We start from the raw sequence: 20,797 nt of genomic DNA, 5'->3' as shown, positions 1-20,797 counted from the left end.
GATAATGCAGAGGATTTTCCCAAGGTTGCTGTTGACGCATATCCCACGGTAGTTATTGGGGTCAAATTTGTCTCCACTTTTGTGGATTGGGGTGATCAGTCCTTGGTTCCAAATATTGGGGAAGATGCCAGAGCTAAGGATGATGTTAAGGAGTTTAAGTATAGCCAATTGGAATTTGTGGTCTGTATATTTTATCATTTCATTGAGGATACCATCAACACCACAGGTCTTTTTGGGTCGGAGGGTTTGTATTTTGTCCTGTAGTTCATTCAATGTAATTGAGTATCCAGTGGGTTCTGGTAGTCTTTAATAGTTGATTCTAAGATTTGCATTTGATCATGTATATGTTTTTGCTGTTTGTTCTTTGTTATAGGGCCAAAAAGATTGGAGAAGTGGTTTACCCATACATCTCCATTTTGGATAGATAGCTCTTCGTGTTGTTGTTTGTTTAGTGTTTTCCAATTTTCCCAGAAGTGGTTAGAGTCTATTGATTTGTCAATTACATTGAGCTGATTTCTGACGTGCTGTTCCTTCTTTTTCTGTAGTGTATTTCTGTATTGTTTTAGTGATTCACCGTAGTGAAGGCATAGGCTCAGGTTTTCTGGGTCTCTATGTTTTTGGTTGGATAGGTTTCTCCATTTCTTTCTCAGGTTTTTGCATTCTTCATCAAACAATTTGTCATTGTTGTTACTTTTCTTCGGTTTTCTGTTTGAAATTTGTAGATTTGATAGGGAAGCTGAGAGGTCAAATATACTGTTTCGATTTTCTACTGCCAAGTTTACACCTTCACTATTACAGTGGAACGTTTTGTCCTGGAAGTTTAAAAGGGATTGAATTTGTTGTTGCCTAATTGTTTTTTGGTAGGTTCCCACACTACTTTCCTTCGATCTATAGCATTTCTTAATATTATTCATTTGATGCCTCATGATTGAGTATTGCTCTGTTCAAGTAGACTGTGATTTTGCTGTGGTCTGATAGGGGTGTCAGTGGGCTGACTGTGAACGCTCTGAGAGACTCTGGGTTGAGGTCAGTGATAAAGTAGTCTACAGTACTATTGCCAAGAGATGAGCTATAGGTGCACCTACCATAGGAGTCCCCTCGAAGCCTACCATTGACTCTCTCTCTCTCTCTCTCTCTCTCTCTCTCTCTCTCTCTCTCTCTCTCTCTCTCTCTCTCTCTCTCTCTCTCTCTCTCTCTCTCTCTGTTTGCCTTTTCTTGTGTCCCACACTACTTCTCTGGGTCTCTGTCTTCATTCTTCTCCCTGCTTTCTCATTGTCTGTCACACAGTGTTGTGTTGTGCTCTGTTGTAACTGTATGTGAATCTCTGCATGCAATATGGCTCTCATTGTGTGAACTTCATCTCTGTCTCTTTCCATGGGTCTCTCCCCCCCCCCCGCTGCAGCCGGTGAAGCGCCAGGGTTTCCGCCGCAGTATCAGCATGCCAGTGGAGCCCTCCCACCTCCGGTCCCCACCTCGAGACCACTTTGACCCCCGCCGGCCACCCCTGCTACGCCAGTCCTCCATCACACAGACCATCAAGAGGTATGTATGAAAACATTTATGCACTCACTAATTGTAAGTCGCTCTGGATAAGAGCGTCTGCTAAATGACTAAAATGTAAAAATGTAAAGGGGAACATATCAACACCCTGGAGCTACTGAAGGATATCTTGATTGGTTAGATCATGGTTGTGACATGGAATCGTACGACATCCATGTGATTTGGTTAGCTTTGGTGTTGAGCAGTGGGCCCACTATAAATATTTGATTATGAACTCAGTTTTTTACGATTTGTCATGATGGTGTGAAATAAGCATGTTTTTCCAGATCTGTAAGTCATGTATGGCATGTTTTTCCAGATCTGTAAATCATGTATGGCATGTTTTTCCAGATCTGTAAGTCATGTATGGCATGTTTTTCCAGATCTGTAAGTCATGTATGGCATGTTTTTCCAGATCTGTAAGTCATGTATGGCATGTTTTTCCAGATCTGTAAGTCATGTATGGCATGTTTTTGGCCAGTTCGTGTTACTGTAGGCTACTTGTATGATGCCAGTGAAAAGGCATGAAACCATGATGTCTGTTCCTCTGCCTGATTGCCCACCCACTTCAGTTTGGCGGTTTGATTGCATATAGATTTTTACCAGACTTGTGTATTTTGTCTGCTATTTGTCTGGAGGACAGTGGATATTTGACAGGACAGACTGATATTTATAGGGGTTTGTTTGTGGTATGTTTTATCATAGTGCCTGTCTGGGTCTGCAGATGGGCTCATATTACAGTGTATAAAACTTGAAATAACTGTTTGGCTGTGATTGTGCGCGTTGATTCTTCACAATCTGAATGAATGAGTTGGAAAACCCTCTGCATGCCTGATTCTTTGTCTGGTTAGTGTGTATGATTCTAATGCATGTTCTAACTTTATTTCCCTTTACAATTTCAATGCTTGAAAATCTTTCCTCCTTTTGCACTATGGCTGCCTTTATTGCTTTTCTAGATGCTGTTTCTTGCTCACCACCTCTTCTTTTCTTCTCTCCTTCTCTTTCCTTCTCTTTCTTGCCCTGCCCTGTCCTCCTCCACCTCCCACCCTCCTCCTCTCACCTTCCTACCCTCTCTCCCCGCCCCCTGCCTCCTGCCCGTCTCCAGCAGCAGGAGGGTTCACTTTGAGCGGATTAACACGGTGCCCGTTAAGGGTAAGCGGGCATCTCGCCGCGGCCCCAGGAAGCATCACTCTCTCTCCAGAACCTTGCTCAGGTACTGCAGGCCAGATGTCAGGGGTCAGAGGTCAGACTGGGCCTACAGTACACTAGCCAATGAGGACAGCACTTCCTGTATGATTACAATACAGTAACATAGAGTATGTAACAGTTTACCACAGCAAACATAGGGAGCCAGAACATCTTGTGATGGATAACATATTGACACAGGTTTAGCTAAGTGTTTACCCCCCCAATGTTTGTGTCCTAGGTTATGTTGGTGGGGGCTCAGATCTGGAGAGTACAAACAGTATGAAGTTCAGAACAGAGAGAATGATCAAGAGAGTGCAGGTTCTCTGTAAGATAGAATACTGTATCAGGCATAAAGACACATACAGCTTGAAGGAACTGAATGAACTGTCTTCCATTGCCTATAGCTATAAGCCTCTCTTCAGGGGTGCTGTTGTTTTCTCTCTCTCCTGTGCTATGACTGGTGTTGTTATATGACTCACCTCATTGACACATCTGACTCACACTGAGTAAGTCATAATAATGGGGCCCAACACAGGGACCTGCCATTTTCCTGGTATACACAACAACCACCACATTCCATTGTGGTCAGACCAAAGACTAAGCGGCAATAATGTCGCCTTAGACTTTATGAATCTCTGTGTGAGCTAGGGACCACTGATTTGATGTTACAGTCACTAAAAGACCATCATTGCATTTGACTGAGTCTTAAAATAACCTGAGCTGCTCTTTAAACTAAGCCATTCTGGTTAGTTTGTGTATAGCGGTAGGGTTGGGTTAGCGTGGCCTTCTGTAGCAACTGATTAGATTAGACTGGCAGAGGCAGAGAACATTGTATTGTGATCCTTATTGAATGTACAGATTATATGATTCAATAGAAAACAACAGCTCACGGAAGAAAGGAGGCAGAGGCAGAGACAGAGAGAGAGAGGTAGAGAGAGAGAGCGAGGCAGAGAGAGACAGAGGTAGAGAGAGAGAGGTAGAGAAAGAGAGAGGTAGAGAGAGAGAGGTAGAGAGAGAGGTAGAGAGAGAGAGAGAGAGGTAGGGAGAGAGGTAGAGAGAGAGAGAGAGAGGTAGAGAGAGGCAAAGAGAGAGGCAAAGAGAGAGAGAGAGAGAGAGAGAGAGAGAGAGAGAGAGAGAGAGAGAGAGAGAGAGAGAGAGAGAGAGAGAGAGAGAGGAGAGAGAGAGAGAGAGAGAGAGAGAGAGAGAGAGAGAGAGAGAGAGAGAGAGAGAGAGAGAGAGAGAGAGAGAGAGAGAGGCAGAGAGAGAGAGAGAGAGAGAGGTAGAGGTAGAGAGAGAGAGGGGCAGAGGTAGAGAGAGAGAGAGGTAGAGGTAGAGAGAGAGAGGGCAGAGGTAGAGAGAGAGAGAGAGGTAGAGGTAGAGAGAGAGAGGGGCAGAGGTAGAGAGAGAGAGAGGTAGAGGTAGAGAGAGAGAGGGGCAGAGGTAGAGAGAGAGTGGTAGAGCCAGAGGAAGAGGCAGAGAGGTGCTCCAGATGTTCCATCAGGCAGAGGTCTATTTATAGCCTCAGAAGTCACGGATGGCAGGGAGGCTGGCACACTCTGATGACATGCCACGACCTGGAGGACAGGGCAGCTGGTCTGGAATGCCAGAAATTCAATCATGTCACTGACACACTGATAGAGATAGTACATCCATCCACAGGGTACATCCATCCACAACCCAGAGGAACACAGGACACAGTATTTCAAATGATCTGTCCATATTACCCAGAATAATCCTTTACATGCAACAGGTACAGTAAGAGTTTAGTGGGCTATAATAACTATTGCTAGGAAGTAGGGCTGGGAATTGCCAGGGACCTCATGATACGATATTATCATGCACTTTTATTTCCATGACTGATCAAAACTGATTTTCTCATGGCTCTCTCTTGTCCCTCTGCAGAAGACATACGGTGAACAATATGTTTGGAACATCAACCACAATAAAATCACAGTACCGAATTGCAATACATGTCATGTCATGGAGCAGGCAGGCTCTGTGAGTAGTGTTCAAGACTTCGGGATAGGGAACATTCCCAAACACACCCTCTAGCAGGTAATTAACTAGTTTAGAGACACAGCCAACTCAACTTCCTCAGTGGGATAGTTCCACTTCCAGCCCTGGGGCTGAAGCTGTGAATACAGTATGTTGCTGATTAACATTTAAGTAATTTAGCAGACGCTTGTATCCAGAGCGACTGCATACATTTTTTATACTTTTTTCGTACTGGTCCCCCATGGGAATCGAACCCACAACCCTGGCACTGCAAGCACCATGCTCTACCAACTGAGCTACAGACTGTAATCTATGGTTAAGTTCTCTTTAAACATCCACTACAAACTTGAAATCACCTGAAATCAATTCAAATCAACTCCATATTAGGTTTGATTTGGCCATTTAAAAAAATGCTCACATGCTCCATCACTTCCATTGATTGTTAATTGTGGTGGCTAAAGTTAGCTGAAGTTTGTAGTGGATGTTTAAAGAGAACTGAACCATAGATTACAGTTTCTCCTGGCCCATACACTACTTTCAGCGCAAGGAACCAACTAACATCAAGTTGTAAAATAGTGAACTACTCCTTTAACAGGGTCACTTTGTAATAGAATGGTCCATTCCAAAAATCTCTTTATTCTAAAGTTAGTCATCTTAAGTATGGAGGAAAGTGACTGATTTTGTTGGTGGCTTCCAGCAACAGAATGCCTCCAGCATGCTTTGAGAGTGGAGGAAGTTCAGTCTTTACATTGATTCAAATGTTTATGACTTTATTACTGTGCTGTAATGCTGCAAAGGCAGGCCAAGTTAAACAATATACACCAGACCCCTGAGAGAGTGGTTGGCTGTGTGTGTGTGTGTGTGCGTGTGTGTGTGTGTGTGTGTGTGTGTGTGAGTGTGTGTGTGTGTGTGTGTGTGCGTGTGCTTGGACTGGAACATGTCCGGGCTTATTCCCTCTCTCTGTGCCTGATGGCCTATTACTAGTACAGTCGAGGGCAATTAGTCATTTTTTCCTTTCTTGGGAAGTGTGGCATTATCAGTCCATTGCATGTTTTCCCACCCACTCTTCCAAACAGGGCTTTGAGGAGGGACATCTATCAACAGCTCCATATCTCTCAGGCCATTTACTGACCACTCTTTGCTAGATAGCTGGAGTTAATAGACTCCCTCTATGAGAGAAGTACTGCGGAACTAGGTGATCCGACTGAGAAAGTTCTGTGGGTGGGTTGGGGTTCGTGAGATGAGATGTGTGCTGCCTGCGGACTGAGTGGCTGGTGTTTGTGGTGTCAGGGGCACAGCGGACTGGTTCGGGGTCAGTAAGGACGGCGATGCCACCCAGAAATGGCAGAGGAAGAGTCTGCGCCACTGCAGCCTGCGATACGGCCGTCTGAAGCCCCAGGTGATCAGGGAGATGGACCTGTCGAGTCAGGACAACATCTCTCTGACCAGCACTGAGACGCCCCCGCCCCTCTACGTGCCCTCCTCAGCACATGCCTTTGGCATGCAGAAGGTATGGTACCTCTGCCATCTATATATTTGGTCTTTATGCCTATAGTATTTTAGCACCTCAGTGAGGGTTTCATTGTGGATCTTGATAACATATTTTTTTATGTATCGATATTTATCTTTCATCTCCACAGTATTTTTTCATTTATAATCTAGGTAGATTATTCGAACATAATCCAGAGTTTCACAAAATCAACTCATTCCTAGCTAGCCCGTTCTTAACCCTGCTGCATGTCTCTGTCATCTTCAGATCGTGGACCCGTTGGCGCGGGGGCGTGCGTTCCGTATGGTGGAGGAGGTGGACGGGTACAGCGTGCCCCAGACCCCCATCACCCCCGGCGCCGCCTCCCTCTGCTCCTTCACCTCCTCCCGCTCAGGCCTCAACCGGCTGCCGCGACGACGCAAGAGGGAGTCCGTTGCCAAGATGAGCTTCAGGGCAGCAGCAGCTCTGGTTAAGGTGAGCTTGCTGTGTGACAAGACATTCTATTGAAGTGATTTATTATTTTAGAGACTGTCAACTGCTAAAGCCCTCTACTATACTGTACACACAGATCCAAACCATACCCACCCAGTACCACTATGACCAAACTCTTCCCTTAATCGATAAGGTACCCTCCAATCAGGGAAACAGCATGGCCTGATCAGTTGTGTGGAATCATTCAGCCCCCAGCGTTCTAGAACAACACTGTGTTCCATCAGGGCTGATTCATTTATTTTTAAAAGGACACATTCTGTTATCTCTGTGCTGTGTCATTCAGTGTCGAGGAAGACCACAATATGTGCTGCATGTACAAGAGCAGAAATGCTGTGCTTAGGACTACTGTTATGACAGAGCTTACCGTTTTGGAAGTGCAAGAGTGACATGGAGGGATGAACAAACATGGGTACTCAAGCTGTGATGTGCCTACTATGCATGTGTTATAATTATGAGGTACTGTCACCAACAATTCTGACATGCTAGAATACACTCAGCTCAATGTTAGAGTGTGTGTGTGTGCACCATTTGCTTGCTGTATGGAACTATACAAAACACTACAACCTGCTGTGCTAGGTGACAGCTTATAGTGTGTGTTGTGTTGTGATGTGTGTATGTGTGTGTGTGTGTGTGTGTGCGTCTCAGGGGCGCTCCCTGCGGGAAAACACCACCCTGCGGCAGACCCAGAGGCGCAGCTTCACCCCTGCCAGCTTCATGGAGGAGGACGTGGTGGACTTACCTGATGAGCTGGACACATCCTTCTTCGCCAGAGTAAGGACATGTCCTCATCTACTCTGTCTGTAGTTAGAAACTCATCTCAAGCCTCAATCTAAAAGAGAACATACAGCACCCCCTGGAGGTCTCTAACAGAGTTGCAGTCTAGGATAAAGTCTAATGGCCTGTGATTGGCCGACCAGCTAGTGTGTGTTTTCATTACAGCCAGGAGTTTTTCCTAAACCATGTGTGAACTGACCAGGGAAATCTCCTGTGCCTAGTTCCCACCCACTACTGTTCTCAGACCTGTCCTACCCCCTCCCAATCCCTCCCCCAGGACTGTCTGATGCAGGAGGAGTTGTCCACATACGCTGACGAAGTGTTTGAGTCTCCGTCGGAGGCGGCTATGATGGATGTGGTGCAGGAGGAGGGCAGTAAACTGGACGAGACGGAGCTGACCGGCAGTGCTCTGGACAAGACTGAACTAGAGAGGAGCCACCTCATGCTGTGAGTCAGGCACACTCATCATGACAACAAGTACACAGAAACAACAGATCTGAAATGACTAGAGTATCTTTGGTTTCCTGTTGCCAATATCCAATAGTTCATTATACAATACCAGAGCATCTCAGTGAACCATTCAGTTGTGTTGACACAGTGTTTGGTTTAAAGAGAACCCACACACTCCCCACTGGTGGTTCAGTGGTGGGTTCCTCTTCAATTTGTCATCACTGACGTTACCCCTCCTCCTCTCTGTCTCCTCTCCCCTCCCAGGCCTCTGGAGCGAGGGTGGCGTAAGGCCAAAGAGGGAACCCCGGGACCGCCCAAGGTGCCCTTGCGGCAAGAGGTGGTGAGTGTGAACGGACAGCGGCGGGGGCAGCGCATCGTTGTGCCCGTCAAGAAGTTGTTCGCTCGGGAGAAGAGGCCCTACGGGCTGGGCATGGTGGGAAAGCTCACCAACCGCACCTACCGCAAGCGCATCGACAGCTATGTTAAGAGGCAGATAGAGGACATGGATGACCATAGGTAATGCTCTCCAAGACCATGCTGAGGCTCAATGTGTCCAATATATGAGATCATTGGTGTAGTGTAGAGCACCTCTGTGTTAAAACCGTTGTTTACTAATATGGACATTGTGTTTCCATCAGGCCTTTCTTTACATACTGGATCACTGTTGTCCACTTGCTGATCACCATCCTGGCTGTCTGCATCTATGGCATCGCCCCCGTGGGCTTCTCCCAGCATGAGACGGTTGATTCTGTGAGTACCACCTCACTCCCCTAGTCAAGTCAAATCAAAGTTTATTGGTTGCGTACACAGTTTAGCAGGTGTTATAGCGGGTGCAGTGAAATGCTTGTGTTACTAGCAGTGCAGTAAAATGCCAAACAAATAATCAAAAACTAAAATCAAGAAATGTCCGAACTAATCATTACAGCTTTACAATGATCTTACAGTCGTTAGCATATTATGACCTTCTATTCCATCATTCCAGGATCAACTTTAAATATGAAATGTTTTCCTCCCCAGGTTCTAAGAAACAAAGGTGTATATGAAAATGTCAAGTTTGTACAACAAGAGAACTTCTGGGTGGGGCCCAGTTCGGTAAGCACATTCACATTGCACCCATATTCCATGACCAGATACTGTATGTCCAATCCATTCAGTTTGACAGGTACTTATGTGAGCACTTTAACTAGGCCTAATAAAGTGATGGTGTTTTACGTGTCTATTCCTCACTGTCTGCATGCCGTCTGTCTCTCCCTCATTAGGAGGCTCTGATCCACCTGGGGGCCAAGTTCTCTCCCTGCATGCGTCAGGACCAGCAGGTGCACGACTTGATCCGGGACAAGAGAGACATAGAGAGACACTCTGCCTGCTGTGTACGCAACGACCGCTCCGGCTGTCTACAGACCTCAGAGGAGGAGTGTTCGGTGAGTCGTGAGTCTCTGAGCCGACCTATTCTCTCTCTCTGTCTCTCTCTATCTCACTCTCTCTACCTCACTCTCTCTACCTCACTCTCTCTCACTCACTCTCTCTACCTCACTCTCTCTCACTCACTCTCTCACTCACTCTCTCTACCTCACTCTCTCTACCTCACTCTTTTCTACTCTACCTCCATGAGAGACTTATTCAGGGGTCAATATTTTTTCCTTTCCATCTTTGTTTTGTCTCAGAGTACTCTGGCCGTGTGGGTGAAGTGGCCGTGGCATCCCAGCACCCCTCAGCTGGAGGGCAAAGACAGGCAGTACGGCTCAGTGTGCCATCAGGACCCCAGGTGAGAGAACCACTCTTACATTCAGCAGTATGCCGTCACACTCCTAATGCTACTGTAGTTACACTGTGTGTTTATTGGGACCACTGACAGTACTGTGTATCCATACTAATATTTCATTAATATTTTTCTCGCCACAACAGGATCTGTCTAGAGCCTGCATCAGTGGCACCACATGAATGGCCTGATGACATCACCAAGTGGCCAGTGAGTATTGTGGACCCTATTGGTCATGATGACAGGGTGAGAGGTCAGAGGACATGTCAATCATTCAGTGTCTAACTGTTTCCTCTGGCTGTGTTTTTAGGTTTGCACCAGGTACAACACAGGGAACCACACCAACCTGCCTCACATAGACTGCACCATCACAGGCCGGCCTTGCTGCATCAGCACAAAAGGGAGGTGAGGAGAGCCTACATACGAAACCAAACATGCATACATTCACACCAGACACACACACACATTCCTATGAGTCTATTTACTATTGACACTGGTGGTGATTTGCCTATGTCTGTTGTACATGTAGTTGGTAGATGGATGCTTAAACAATGCAGGGGCTGCATCTCAATAATCTAAATTGACTTCCTCTCCCCTCTTGCTTTCATCTGCACTGATCTGGTAAAGCAGCAATATGTAAGCAATGCAGTGGTCACCATGTGTCTTGTTCATGACCTATCAGTGCACATGAAGGGGAGGAGTCAAGAGAGTGCGTGGTCATGAGGTCATGCTGTGGTTCTCCTGTTCCTCAGGTGTGAGATCACGTCCAGGGAGTATTGTGACTTCATGAAGGGCTACTTCCACGAGGAGGCTACGCTATGCTCCCAAGTAAGTAAGCATCTCTCTACTTCTACCTCCATCTGACTATTACATTGCATTAGTATATTGTGGCTAGCTGGTATGATGGATACGATAGCCCCAGTCCTGACCCCTTCATAACCCAGACCATAACCCCGGCCCCGTTCCAACGAGGTTAATGAGACAGGCTGAGTCAGAGGCAGCCGTTGAGGAGCAGAGGAAGGTCTAAACTGTGAGATTAGATAGTGTTTAATCACCATAAAGGGTGCCATGCAATTCCCTACTGAGTAGGCAAATTGTCCTCACAGTAATCCCCTCTGCTCTGAGGTACAGAATATAGAGGGCCAAATACATATATTCAGACAGAATGTTTTTCATTATAAATATGATGTATTCATTTCACAATAAGTGTCAAATGAAAATGCCATCCTCTACCACTAATACGTGGCATGTTTATCTTAGAATAGCATGACGGTAAAGCAAAGTTATTGTAAATCCAGTGGGTATCAATTATGCTATTGTGTTTATGTGTGTGTGTGTGTGTGTGGGGGGGGAGAGAGAGATGGTGTCCTGTATTTGATGTATTCTACCTCCTCCCCCAGGTTCACTGCATGGATGATGTGTGTGGCCTGCTGCCTTTCCTTAACCCAGAGATCCCAGATCAGTTCTACAGACTGTGGCTCTCTCTCTTCCTGCACGCTGGGTAAGTGGCTGCCTGCCCCTGCCATTTCATCACAAATCCTCTGTCCATCTTAGCAGCATTTAATACATTTGACTGGTACTGTACTGTTAGCCATCCCTGGAGCAGTTGCATTACGATGATGCAGAAGGGTGACCAACAATTCCAAACGCTCCATTGGGTGACCAATTATGTATCCTCTCACTGATCCATTATGTTCCATGTACACTTTCTCCAATAACTCCTTCAGTCAGAATGTCAGTGGTTCCACAGCGCAGATGTCATGAGCCTATTAGTAGAATGAGCTGAGTGTACAGTACCGTACCACTCTGAGGAGGGAGCAGAGTAGCAGTCCTCCTTCATCTCTCTGCTGCCTCTTATCTGTCTCCTCTGCTCTCCTCTCTCTCCTCTCCGGGGTAATTAAAGGAAGTGGCCTCTCTGCAGGCAGCAGCCCTCATTAGGCTTGAGGAGATAGACAGACAGCAGAGCAATGATGGATAACCTAGAGATCCCTGGTTGGCTGGCTGTGGAGGTGCCTTCTCAAAGCAGGTGGATTAGCTGTATCCCTCCATCACATGACGAGGACATACTCTTACATTCACGTGCAAACGCGCATACATGCTGTACGATCCTTCACTGCATGGTGTAACGTGTCTTTCTGTCCCCCTGTAGGATCCTTCACTGCATGGTGTAACGTGTCTTTCTGTCCCCCTGTAGGATCCTTCACTGCAAGGTGTAACATGTCTTTCTGTCCCCCTGTAGGATCCTTCACTGCTTGGTGTAACGTGTCTTTCTGTCCCCCTGTAGGATCCTTCACTGCATGGTGTAACGTGTCTTTCTGTCCCCCTGTAGGATCCTTCACTGCATGGTGTCAGTGTGCTTCCAGATGACCATCCTGAGAGACCTGGAGAAGCTGGCAGGCTGGCTGAGGATCTCCATCATATACATCCTGTCTGGCATCACTGGCAACCTGGCCAGCGCCATCTTCCTGCCCTACAGAGCAGAGGTACTCAATCAATCAAATCAAATCAAATCTTATTTGTCACAGACACGTGTTTAGCAGATGTTATTGCGGGTGTAGCGAAATGCTTGTGCTTCTAGCTCCGACAGTGCAGTAATATCTAACAAGTAATATCTAACAATTTCACAACATATACCCTATACACACAAATCTAGTAAGGAATGGAATTTAAGAATATATACATATATGGACAAGCAATGACAGAGCGGCATGGACTAAGATACAGTAGAATGTTATAGAATAGAATACAGTATATACATATGAGATGAGTAGTGCAAGATATGTAAACATTATTAAAGTGACTAGTGTTCCATTTCTTAAAGTGGCCAGTGATTTCAATAGGCAGCAGCAGCCTCTAATGTGCTAGTGATGGCTATTTAACAGTCTGATGGCCTTGAGATAGAAGCTGTTTTTCATTCTCTCGGTCCCAGCTTTGATGCACCTGTACTAACCTCGCCTTCTATGATAGCGGGGTGAACAGGCAGTGGCTCGGGTGGTTGATGTCCTTGATGATCTTTTTGGCCTTCCTGTGACATCGGGTGCTGTAGGTGTAGACCCCTGTAGCTCAGTTGGTAGAGCATGGCGCTTGCAACGCCAGGGTTGTGGGTTCGTTTCCCACCGGGGGCCAGTATGAAAATGTATGCACTCACTAACTGTAAGTCGCTCTGGATAAGAGCGTCTGCTAAATGACTAAAATGTAAATGTAAAATGTGTCTTGGAGGGCGGGTAGTTTGCCTCTGGTAATGCGTTTGGCAGACCGCACCACCCTCTGGAGAGCCCTGCGGTTGCGGGCGGTGCAGTTGCCATACCAGGCGGTGATACAGCCCGACAGGATGCTCTCAATTGCCCCTATAACACACATTAACACACACACCTCAAAATGTAGGGTTCAATTTGGACAGATCAGATCAGATCAGTGGTAATAGTGTCGGATGAGACAAACAAGATGTGTGATTCAGACTTTTTTTTTCATTTTACATTGTTTTGTGCAGCTCATAGAATGTGTCTAATATAGGTGCTGAGTATTTCTATGTTGACCGTTTCCTCTGACTGACCGGTCCCTCTCTCTCCACCTCCATCCGTCAGGTGGGTCCGGCGGGCTCCCAGTTTGGCATCCTGGCCTGCCTGTTTGTGGAGCTGTTCCAGAGCTGGCAGATCCTGGCCCAGCCATGGCGGGCCTTCATCAAGCTTCTGTGTGTTGTGCTATTCCTCTTCGCCGTCGGCCTGCTGCCCTGGATCGACAACTTTGCCCACATCTTTGGCTTCATCTCTGGCTTCTTCTTGTCCTTCGCCTTCCTGCCCTACATCAGCTTCGGACGCATGGACATGTACCGCAAGCGGTTGCAGATCATCGTCTTCCTGGTGGTGTTCTTGGGGCTGTTCGCCGGCCTCGTGGTGCTTTTCTATGTCTACCCCATCAAGTGTGACTGGTGTGAGCTGCTCACCTGCATCCCCTTCACAGACAAGTTCTGTGAGAAGTACGACCTCAACGCCCACCTCCACTAAGGAGTGGGAAGGTAGTGCCGGAGGAGGGCCATCAGGTCAAGAGGGATCGATTGGCAGGTGTTATCAACCAATCCTTGTCTCTGTTCTGCCCTATAGTGTGGCTAAGGAGGAGGGCCCTGTGTGGAACTCCCTCTCCTCTGGCTCTGTGAACTGAACTCTGATGACAATATGCTTGTGTTTTTTACTCGGTCTGTCTGTATGAATAAGTAGGAATGCCACTGCACCGTCATGAGGACTTGCATTAATCACATTCTTTTCACCCCCCCACACACACCATTTTCTCTCCTCCACTGACCAAGGAGAGAAGGGTATGGTCTAATCCCTTATCTAAGCCCCTCCCACATCTCTCTCTCTCTTCACGTATAAGGCAGGGTTTGGAGGAGTCATCACTGGTACAATAGACAGAAGGAAATATTTCTGTATTTTTAAAATTTGTTCTTTTTTAAAATTTAATTTTTATGTTTTTAACACTCACAATCCAGGAGTAGGTTTTGTTCATATTCAGGCAACCTCTCAAAACAACCAGGGACAAACAAATCAGATATTAATACCTTTGGTGCCTTGCTGATAAATGTACCAACTACTGCCATATTTTTGTTACAATACGTTGAGCACTCGAATACTATCCTTTTATTTGTTTATTGCTTCTTAAGAAGTAATGATTGATTGAAACAAGGTAGTGTTTTAGCTACCTATCTACTCATATGTAACTGAATACAACAGTAAAAAAGAAAAGAAGAAATCCATCAGTGAAGTCTGTCTGATTTTCTCTCATCATCAGTGTGTTTTAAGTGTATGGATCCAAGATGACACCTATGGTGATCAATACTGCCCTTTACTTTCAGACATGAACATTAGTTACTGTTCACTAACAATCAGCTTTGTTGAAGGCACCATTGTTTTCATGGTGTATGTCAATGTTAAAGGGAGTATGAGGAGCTATAAAATCAGTGGCATCGTTTCTCTTTATTGCCTTAGGACATCATAGTGTTAATAAGAGATGACACAGTCACATACAAAAGGATAAGCAACAGCCTTATTGGTTCAACACACCAGAGGACTCATAGGGTTTACAAAAATAAAACAGTATTTACATCACACTCAGAGAACTCTAATAATAGTAGTATCTCAATAACAGTATCTCAATAACAATAGTAGTATTAGTATCTCAATAACAATAGTAGTATTAGTATCTCAATAACAATAGTAGTATTAGTATCTCAATAACAATAGTAGCATTAGTATCTCAATAACAATAGAAGTATTAGTATCTCAATAACAATAGTAGTATTAGTATCTCAATAACAATAGTAGTATTAGTATCGCAATAACAATAGTAGTATTAGTATCGCAATAACAATAGTAGTATTAGTATCTCAAGAACAATAGAAGTATTAGTATCTCAATAACAATAGTAGTATTAGTATCTCAATAACAATAGTAGTATTAGTATCTCAATAACAATAGTAGTATTAGTATCTCAATAACAATAGTAGTATTAGTATCTCAATAACAATAGTAGCATTAGTATCTCAATAACAATAGAAGTATTAGTATCTCAATAACAATAGTAGTATTAGTATCTCAATAACAATAGTAGTATTAGTATCGCAATAACAATAGTAGTATTAGTATCTCAATAACAATAGTAGTATTAGTATCTCAATAACAATAGAAGTATTAGTATCTCAATAACAATAGTAGTATTAGTATCTCAATAACAATAGTAGTATTAGTATCTCAATAACAATAGTAGTATTAGTATCTCAATAACAATAGTAGTATTAGTATCTCAATAACAATAGTAGCATTAGTATCTCAATAACAATAGTAGTATTAGTATCTCAATAACAATAGTAGCATTAGTATCTCAATAACAATAGTAGTATTAGTATCTCAATAACAATAGTAGTATTATTATCTCAATAACAATAGTAGTATTAGTATCTCAATAACAATAGTAGTATTAGTATCTCAATAACAATAGTAGTATTAGTATCTCAATAACAATAGTAGTATTAGTATCTCAATAACAATAGTAGCATTAGTATCTCAATAACAATAGTAGCATTAGTATCTCAATAACAATAGTAGTATTAGTATCTCAATAACAATAGTAGTATTAGTATCTCAATAACAATAGTAGTATTAGTATCTCAATAACAATAGTAGTATTAATAATAATAAAGACCTCAAACAAGAATAGGACTACAAAGTGTGGTTTGTGGCAAGGAACATTTACTTTAAATACTCTCAAAATTAAGCATAATAAAAATGAAGAATATTGGGATTGCAAAATTAATACTTTGATAATTCAATGACATATACATAAAGTATGCAGAAAATTGACATTGCATCTCAAACATATTCTGATTTTGTTTTGTATCGCTATCAGCATTTTTTTTGCTTTTCTTATTTGCTTTCTGTTGCTGTTTTCTACGAAAACCCATTCTTGTCCCCTTCATGTGATGGTGCCCGTCCCCTCTTTGTATTGCAGGGGGTCAGGGATGCTGTCTGTGAGGCACTGACAGTTGGTGTCTCGGAGCCTGCTGGTGCTGCAGCTGAGACTGATGGAGCAGTGCCTTCTCTCATGGAGGACCTGTGGTTGCAACGTGGTCTCTGAGCATTTCGTATTATTCTGCACTTAAATCCGGGACACTCCATTTAGTATGATATGTTACGTTTGGTATGGTATGTGTTAATTGGTAGAAGCCCATCACCCATTTCGTACGAATTTGCAAAACATACAATATGTTACGAATTTGCTAAACATATGAAATGTTACGAATTCTAGCTAGGTGGCTAACGTTAGCTAGCTTGCTAACATTAGCTAAGCTAGGGGTTTGGGTTAAGGTTAAGTTTATGAGTTAGGGTAAAGGGTTAAGGTTAGGGTTAGGGTTAGGGGAAGGTTAGCTAAAAGGGTTAAGGTTAGAGTTACGTGAAAGGTTAGCTAAATGTGAAACGTTAGCTAAAAGGGTTAAGGTTAGAGTTACGTGAAAGGTTAGCTAAACGTGAAAGGTTAGCTAAAAGGGTTAAGGTTAGAGTTACGTGAAAGGTTAGCTAAACGTGAAAGGTTAGCTAAAAGGGTTAAGGTTAGAGTTACGTGAAAGGTTAGCTAAACGTGAAAGGTTAGCTAAAAGGGTTAAGGTTAGAGTTACGTGAAGGGTTTGCTAAAATGTTAAGGTTAGGCTTAGGGGAAGGGTTAGATAACATGATAAGTAGTTGCAAAGTAGCTAAAAAGTAGTAAGTAGTTCAAAAGTTGAGATTCGAACTCGCCAGACATTCGTGTTATACGCCCACCCATCCTGACCAATCACCCTCCTTAAGTAACCATCTGTCTTATGTAACCATACCAAACATAACATATCATACTAAATGGAGTGTCTCAGATTTACGTGGAGAATAATATGAAATGCTCTGAGACCAGGTTGGTGCTTGGATCTGTCTGTCTGATGCTGTAGTGTGGTCTGGATGGTCAACTGTGATGACCAGAGTCTATGTTGACATGGTGGATGGGTTCCAGTGCTAGGGTTGATCAGATTATGAGCGGGGTGGGGACGGCCGGCAGTGACTAGCAGCCGCTGTTCCGCCGTGCGTAGGCCGCGCCGCCAATATGGTACTCCATCTCCTGGAAGGTGAGGTTGGGCACGATGATAGCAGAAGGCCCCTTCTCCTTGAAGCCTGCCTTCTGGTAGAAGGGCACCAGGAACTCCTCACAGACCAGCAGGGCCCTCCGGAGGCCTGGCACACAGCGCAGGTACTGCAGGTAGCGCCACAGCAGGATGGAACCTTTACCCTGCTGGCGAGCGTGGCGGTGCACAGACAGCACATGGATGTGCACTGCCGAGGTTTCTGGGATATGCTGGGTCATGGCCTCCTGGGGTAGGGAAAGGCAATGGGAGGGTTAATGACCAGGTATGATCAGAGTAAAAAACATGTATTTTATTGATGGTTACCTTTTTAGATTCTTTGGGCATGCAAAACAATTCCAAAGATGCAGTGGAGGTAGCTACTGTAAATTGTGGTGTCTGTCTCACCTGCTCCAGTCTCTCTTTTCCCCAGCCTGAGCCGATGATGAACGCCACCAGCTGGCCCTCTTCAAACCAGCCCAGGGAGAGCTCCGGACACTGACTTAGGAAGTTCAGCACCTCGTCAAGAGTGAGTGGACACTCACCAGACACAGAGACGAATGCTGGTGGGAGGAAAAACAAGACACACAGTCAGTCAGTCAGTCAGTCAGTCAGTCAGTCAGTCAGTCAGTCAGTCAGTCAGTGAGCAGATGAAGCATCTTGGAAGATTAGCAAACAAACAAGGGATTACAGGCATGTCAACTGCTGCTTGCACTCTTATCACAGTCAATTGATGTTATTCACATTCAATTTTTCTGGACAAAAAGCTGTGATAAACACTCATTTGGTGGTATTATGGCGTTGTTTAGTTTCCTGAGCTATTTATATGGTGGAGACTGACAGCTATTGTTATTATGTGTTAGAAATTATAAGATAAATGTGCATTCTGTTGAACATAAGTCCCAAAAGTCCCCTCTAGTCCAACAAATCCTATACAATCAAAATATTCATAGCAACCAGTAGAATCTGGATATACTCTTACAGTGAGGGAAAAAAGTATTTGATCCCCTGCTGATTTTGTACGTTTGCCCACTGACAAATAAATGATCAGTCTATAATTTTAATGGTAGGTTTATTTGAACAGTGAGAGACAGAATAACAACAAAAAAATCCAGAAAAACGCATGTCATAAATGTTATAAATTGATTTGCATTTTAATGAGGGAAATAAGTATTTGACCCCCTCTCAATCAGAAAGATTTCTGGCTCCCAGGTGTCTTTTATACAGGTAACGAGCTGAGATTAGGAGCACACTCTTAAAGGGAGTGCTCCAAATCTCAGCTTGTTACCTGTATAAAAGACACCTGTCCACAGAAGCAATCAATCAATCAGATTCCAAACTCTCCACCATGGCCAAGACCAAAGAGCTCTCCAAGGATGTCAGGGACAAGATTGTAGACCTACACAAGGCTGGAATGGGCTACAAGACCATCGCCAAGCAGCTTGGTGAGGTGACAACAGTTGGTGCGATTATTCGCAAATGGAAGAAACACAAAAGAACGGTCAATCTCCCTCGGCCTGGGGCTCCATGCAAGATCTCACCTTGTGGAGTTGCAATGATCATGATAACGGTGAGGAATCAGCCCAGAACTACACGGGAGGATCTTGTCAATGATCTCAAGGCAGCTGGGACCATAGTCACCAAGAAAACAATTGGTAACACACTACGCCGTGAAGGACTGAAATCCTGCAGCGCCCGCAAGGTCCCCCTGCTCAAGAAAGCACATATACAGGGCCGTCTGAAGTTTGCCAATGAACATCTGAATGATTCAGAGGAGAACTGGGTGAATGTGTTGTGGTCAGATGAGACCAAAATTGAGCTCTTTGGCATCAACTCAACTCGCCGTGTTTGGAGGAGGAGGAATGCTGCCTATGACCCCAAGAACACCATCCCCACCGTAAAACATGGAGGTGGAAACATTATGCTTTGGGGGTGTTTTTCTGCTAAGGGGACAGGACAACTTCACCGCATCAAAGGGACTATGGACGGGGCAATGTACCATCAAATCTTGGGTGAGAACCTCCTTCCCTCAGCCAGGGCATTGAAAATGCGTCGTGGATGGGTATTCCAGCATCACAATGACCCAAAACACACGGCCAAGGCAACAAAGGAGTGGCTCAAGAAGAAGCACATTAAGGTCCTGGAGTGGCCTAGCCAGTCTCCAAACCTTAATCACATAGAAAATCTGTGGAGGGAGCTGAAGGTTCGCTTGACAAACATCAGCCTCGAAACCTTAATGACTTGGAGAAGATCTGCAAAGAGGAGTGGGACAAAATCCCTCCTGAGATGTGTGCAAACCTGGTGGCCAACTACAAGAAACATCTGACCTCTGTGATTGCCAACAAGGGTTTTGCCACCAAGTACTAAGTCATGTTTTGCAGAGGGGTCAAATACTTATTTCCCTCATTAAAATGCAAATCAATTTATAACATTTTTGACATGCGTTTTTCTGGATTTTTTTGTTGTTATTCTGTCTCTCACTGTTCAAATAAACCTACCATTAAAATTATAGACTGATAATTTCTTTGTCAGTGGGCAAACGTACAAAATCAGCAGGGGATCAAATACTTTTTTCCCTCACTGTACCTTCTCTCTCGATCTCAAACACGCTGATGGCATCCTGTGGGGTCAGGTTCCTGAACTCGCTGGCGGGGAGTGTGTGGCGTCTCTGGGGTCGCGGGATGACCCCACCAACCGGGGTCCTCCTGTAGAAGGGCTTGAGGAACGGAGAGCGGCTGACCTGATGTGTCATGATGGTCAGATACTGGGCTGATGGATAAAAACAATGAAACAGTCTCTGTACTGTCTTTACAAGTAGAGCAGCTCTCTTTCCAGTCTTCTGTTGTAGAAAATACTGTAGATCTTTTCTTGGTTAGATGTTGGTTTCCTCTTGACGTTTTTTTTTTGTTCCTGAGTGGTTTAATGATATTAATAGTCTTTGAATCAAACACTAGAAACACATCTGAAGTAAGTTATCTTGCTCTGTGCTTTCTATCTGCCTGTGTCTCTCTGTCAACAGACTAGTCTTGCTCCTCACCAGTACTTCCTGTCCCTTTTGTCTCTACACCTCCTCTGCTCTTACCCTCCCTTATCTCCTTCTCTTGCTATCTCTCTCTTTCCCTATCCCCCTCTTTCATGCACTCTCTCTCTTATTGGCCCATCCCCTGATCAGTCAAAGTGGTTGTTCCAAAGAGGGTATCACTGTCTGGGTACATGAGGTGTAGAATTCACCAAACCTGTTGGCTAGCATGTTTATGCATAGCAGTGTCTGGGTTAAAGGAAACCATTGAACTCTGTGATATACAGTATGGTATTGATTGATTGATTGATTCTCTTCAGTCTTCATTCTGTTCAGGGTTTTTTCTAAACTCAATTGGAGGCCAGTTTTGAAAATATTCTCCCTTTCATTGTACTGTTATTAAATGCATCCATAAAAAAATCCATCAAGTTCACAGTTCACACTTTAAAGCACCATACT

General features: G+C 44.4%; 2 protein-coding genes across 2 annotated transcripts in view; one reads left to right on the top strand and one right to left on the bottom strand.

Annotated features, from left to right (window-relative positions):
* The window catches only part of LOC311103370 (inactive rhomboid protein 1-like), a 43,978-nt gene extending 29,542 nt beyond the window's left edge, over nt 1-14,436 (top strand). Inside the window, exons 3-18 of the mRNA XM_084144933.1 lie at nt 1,403-1,542; nt 6,013-6,232; nt 6,479-6,685; nt 7,349-7,474; nt 7,755-7,924; nt 8,192-8,443; nt 8,566-8,677; nt 8,945-9,019; nt 9,187-9,348; nt 9,592-9,692; nt 9,833-9,896; nt 9,997-10,091; nt 10,439-10,514; nt 11,087-11,187; nt 12,016-12,169; nt 13,271-14,436. Coding sequence (XP_084001059.1) covers nt 1,403-1,542; nt 6,013-6,232; nt 6,479-6,685; nt 7,349-7,474; nt 7,755-7,924; nt 8,192-8,443; nt 8,566-8,677; nt 8,945-9,019; nt 9,187-9,348; nt 9,592-9,692; nt 9,833-9,896; nt 9,997-10,091; nt 10,439-10,514; nt 11,087-11,187; nt 12,016-12,169; nt 13,271-13,690 — 2,475 coding nt within the window. The 3' untranslated portion in view covers nt 13,691-14,436. The remainder of the gene's footprint in view (nt 1-1,402; nt 1,543-6,012; nt 6,233-6,478; nt 6,686-7,348; nt 7,475-7,754; nt 7,925-8,191; nt 8,444-8,565; nt 8,678-8,944; nt 9,020-9,186; nt 9,349-9,591; nt 9,693-9,832; nt 9,897-9,996; nt 10,092-10,438; nt 10,515-11,086; nt 11,188-12,015; nt 12,170-13,270) is intronic.
* Nucleotides 14,437-17,261: 2,825 nt separating this feature from the next.
* On the bottom strand, nt 17,262-20,071 carry LOC311103592 (serotonin N-acetyltransferase-like; the record flags this gene model as incomplete). The annotated part of the gene is made up of 3 exons (XM_084145186.1): nt 17,262-17,567; nt 17,728-17,882; nt 19,906-20,071. 3 exons carry the CDS (start codon nt 20,069-20,071, stop codon nt 17,262-17,264), a joined length of 627 nt encoding a protein of 208 aa, XP_084001312.1.
* Between the last annotated feature and the right edge of the window lie 726 nt (nt 20,072-20,797).

The sequence above is a fragment of the Coregonus lavaretus genome, assembly GCF_964263955.1.
Source record: "Coregonus lavaretus genome assembly, chromosome: 28".
Classification (NCBI taxonomy): domain Eukaryota; kingdom Metazoa; phylum Chordata; class Actinopteri; order Salmoniformes; family Salmonidae; genus Coregonus; species Coregonus lavaretus.
Note: the sequence above shows the minus strand (reverse complement) of the source record. Positions and strands in the feature narration are given on the sequence as shown.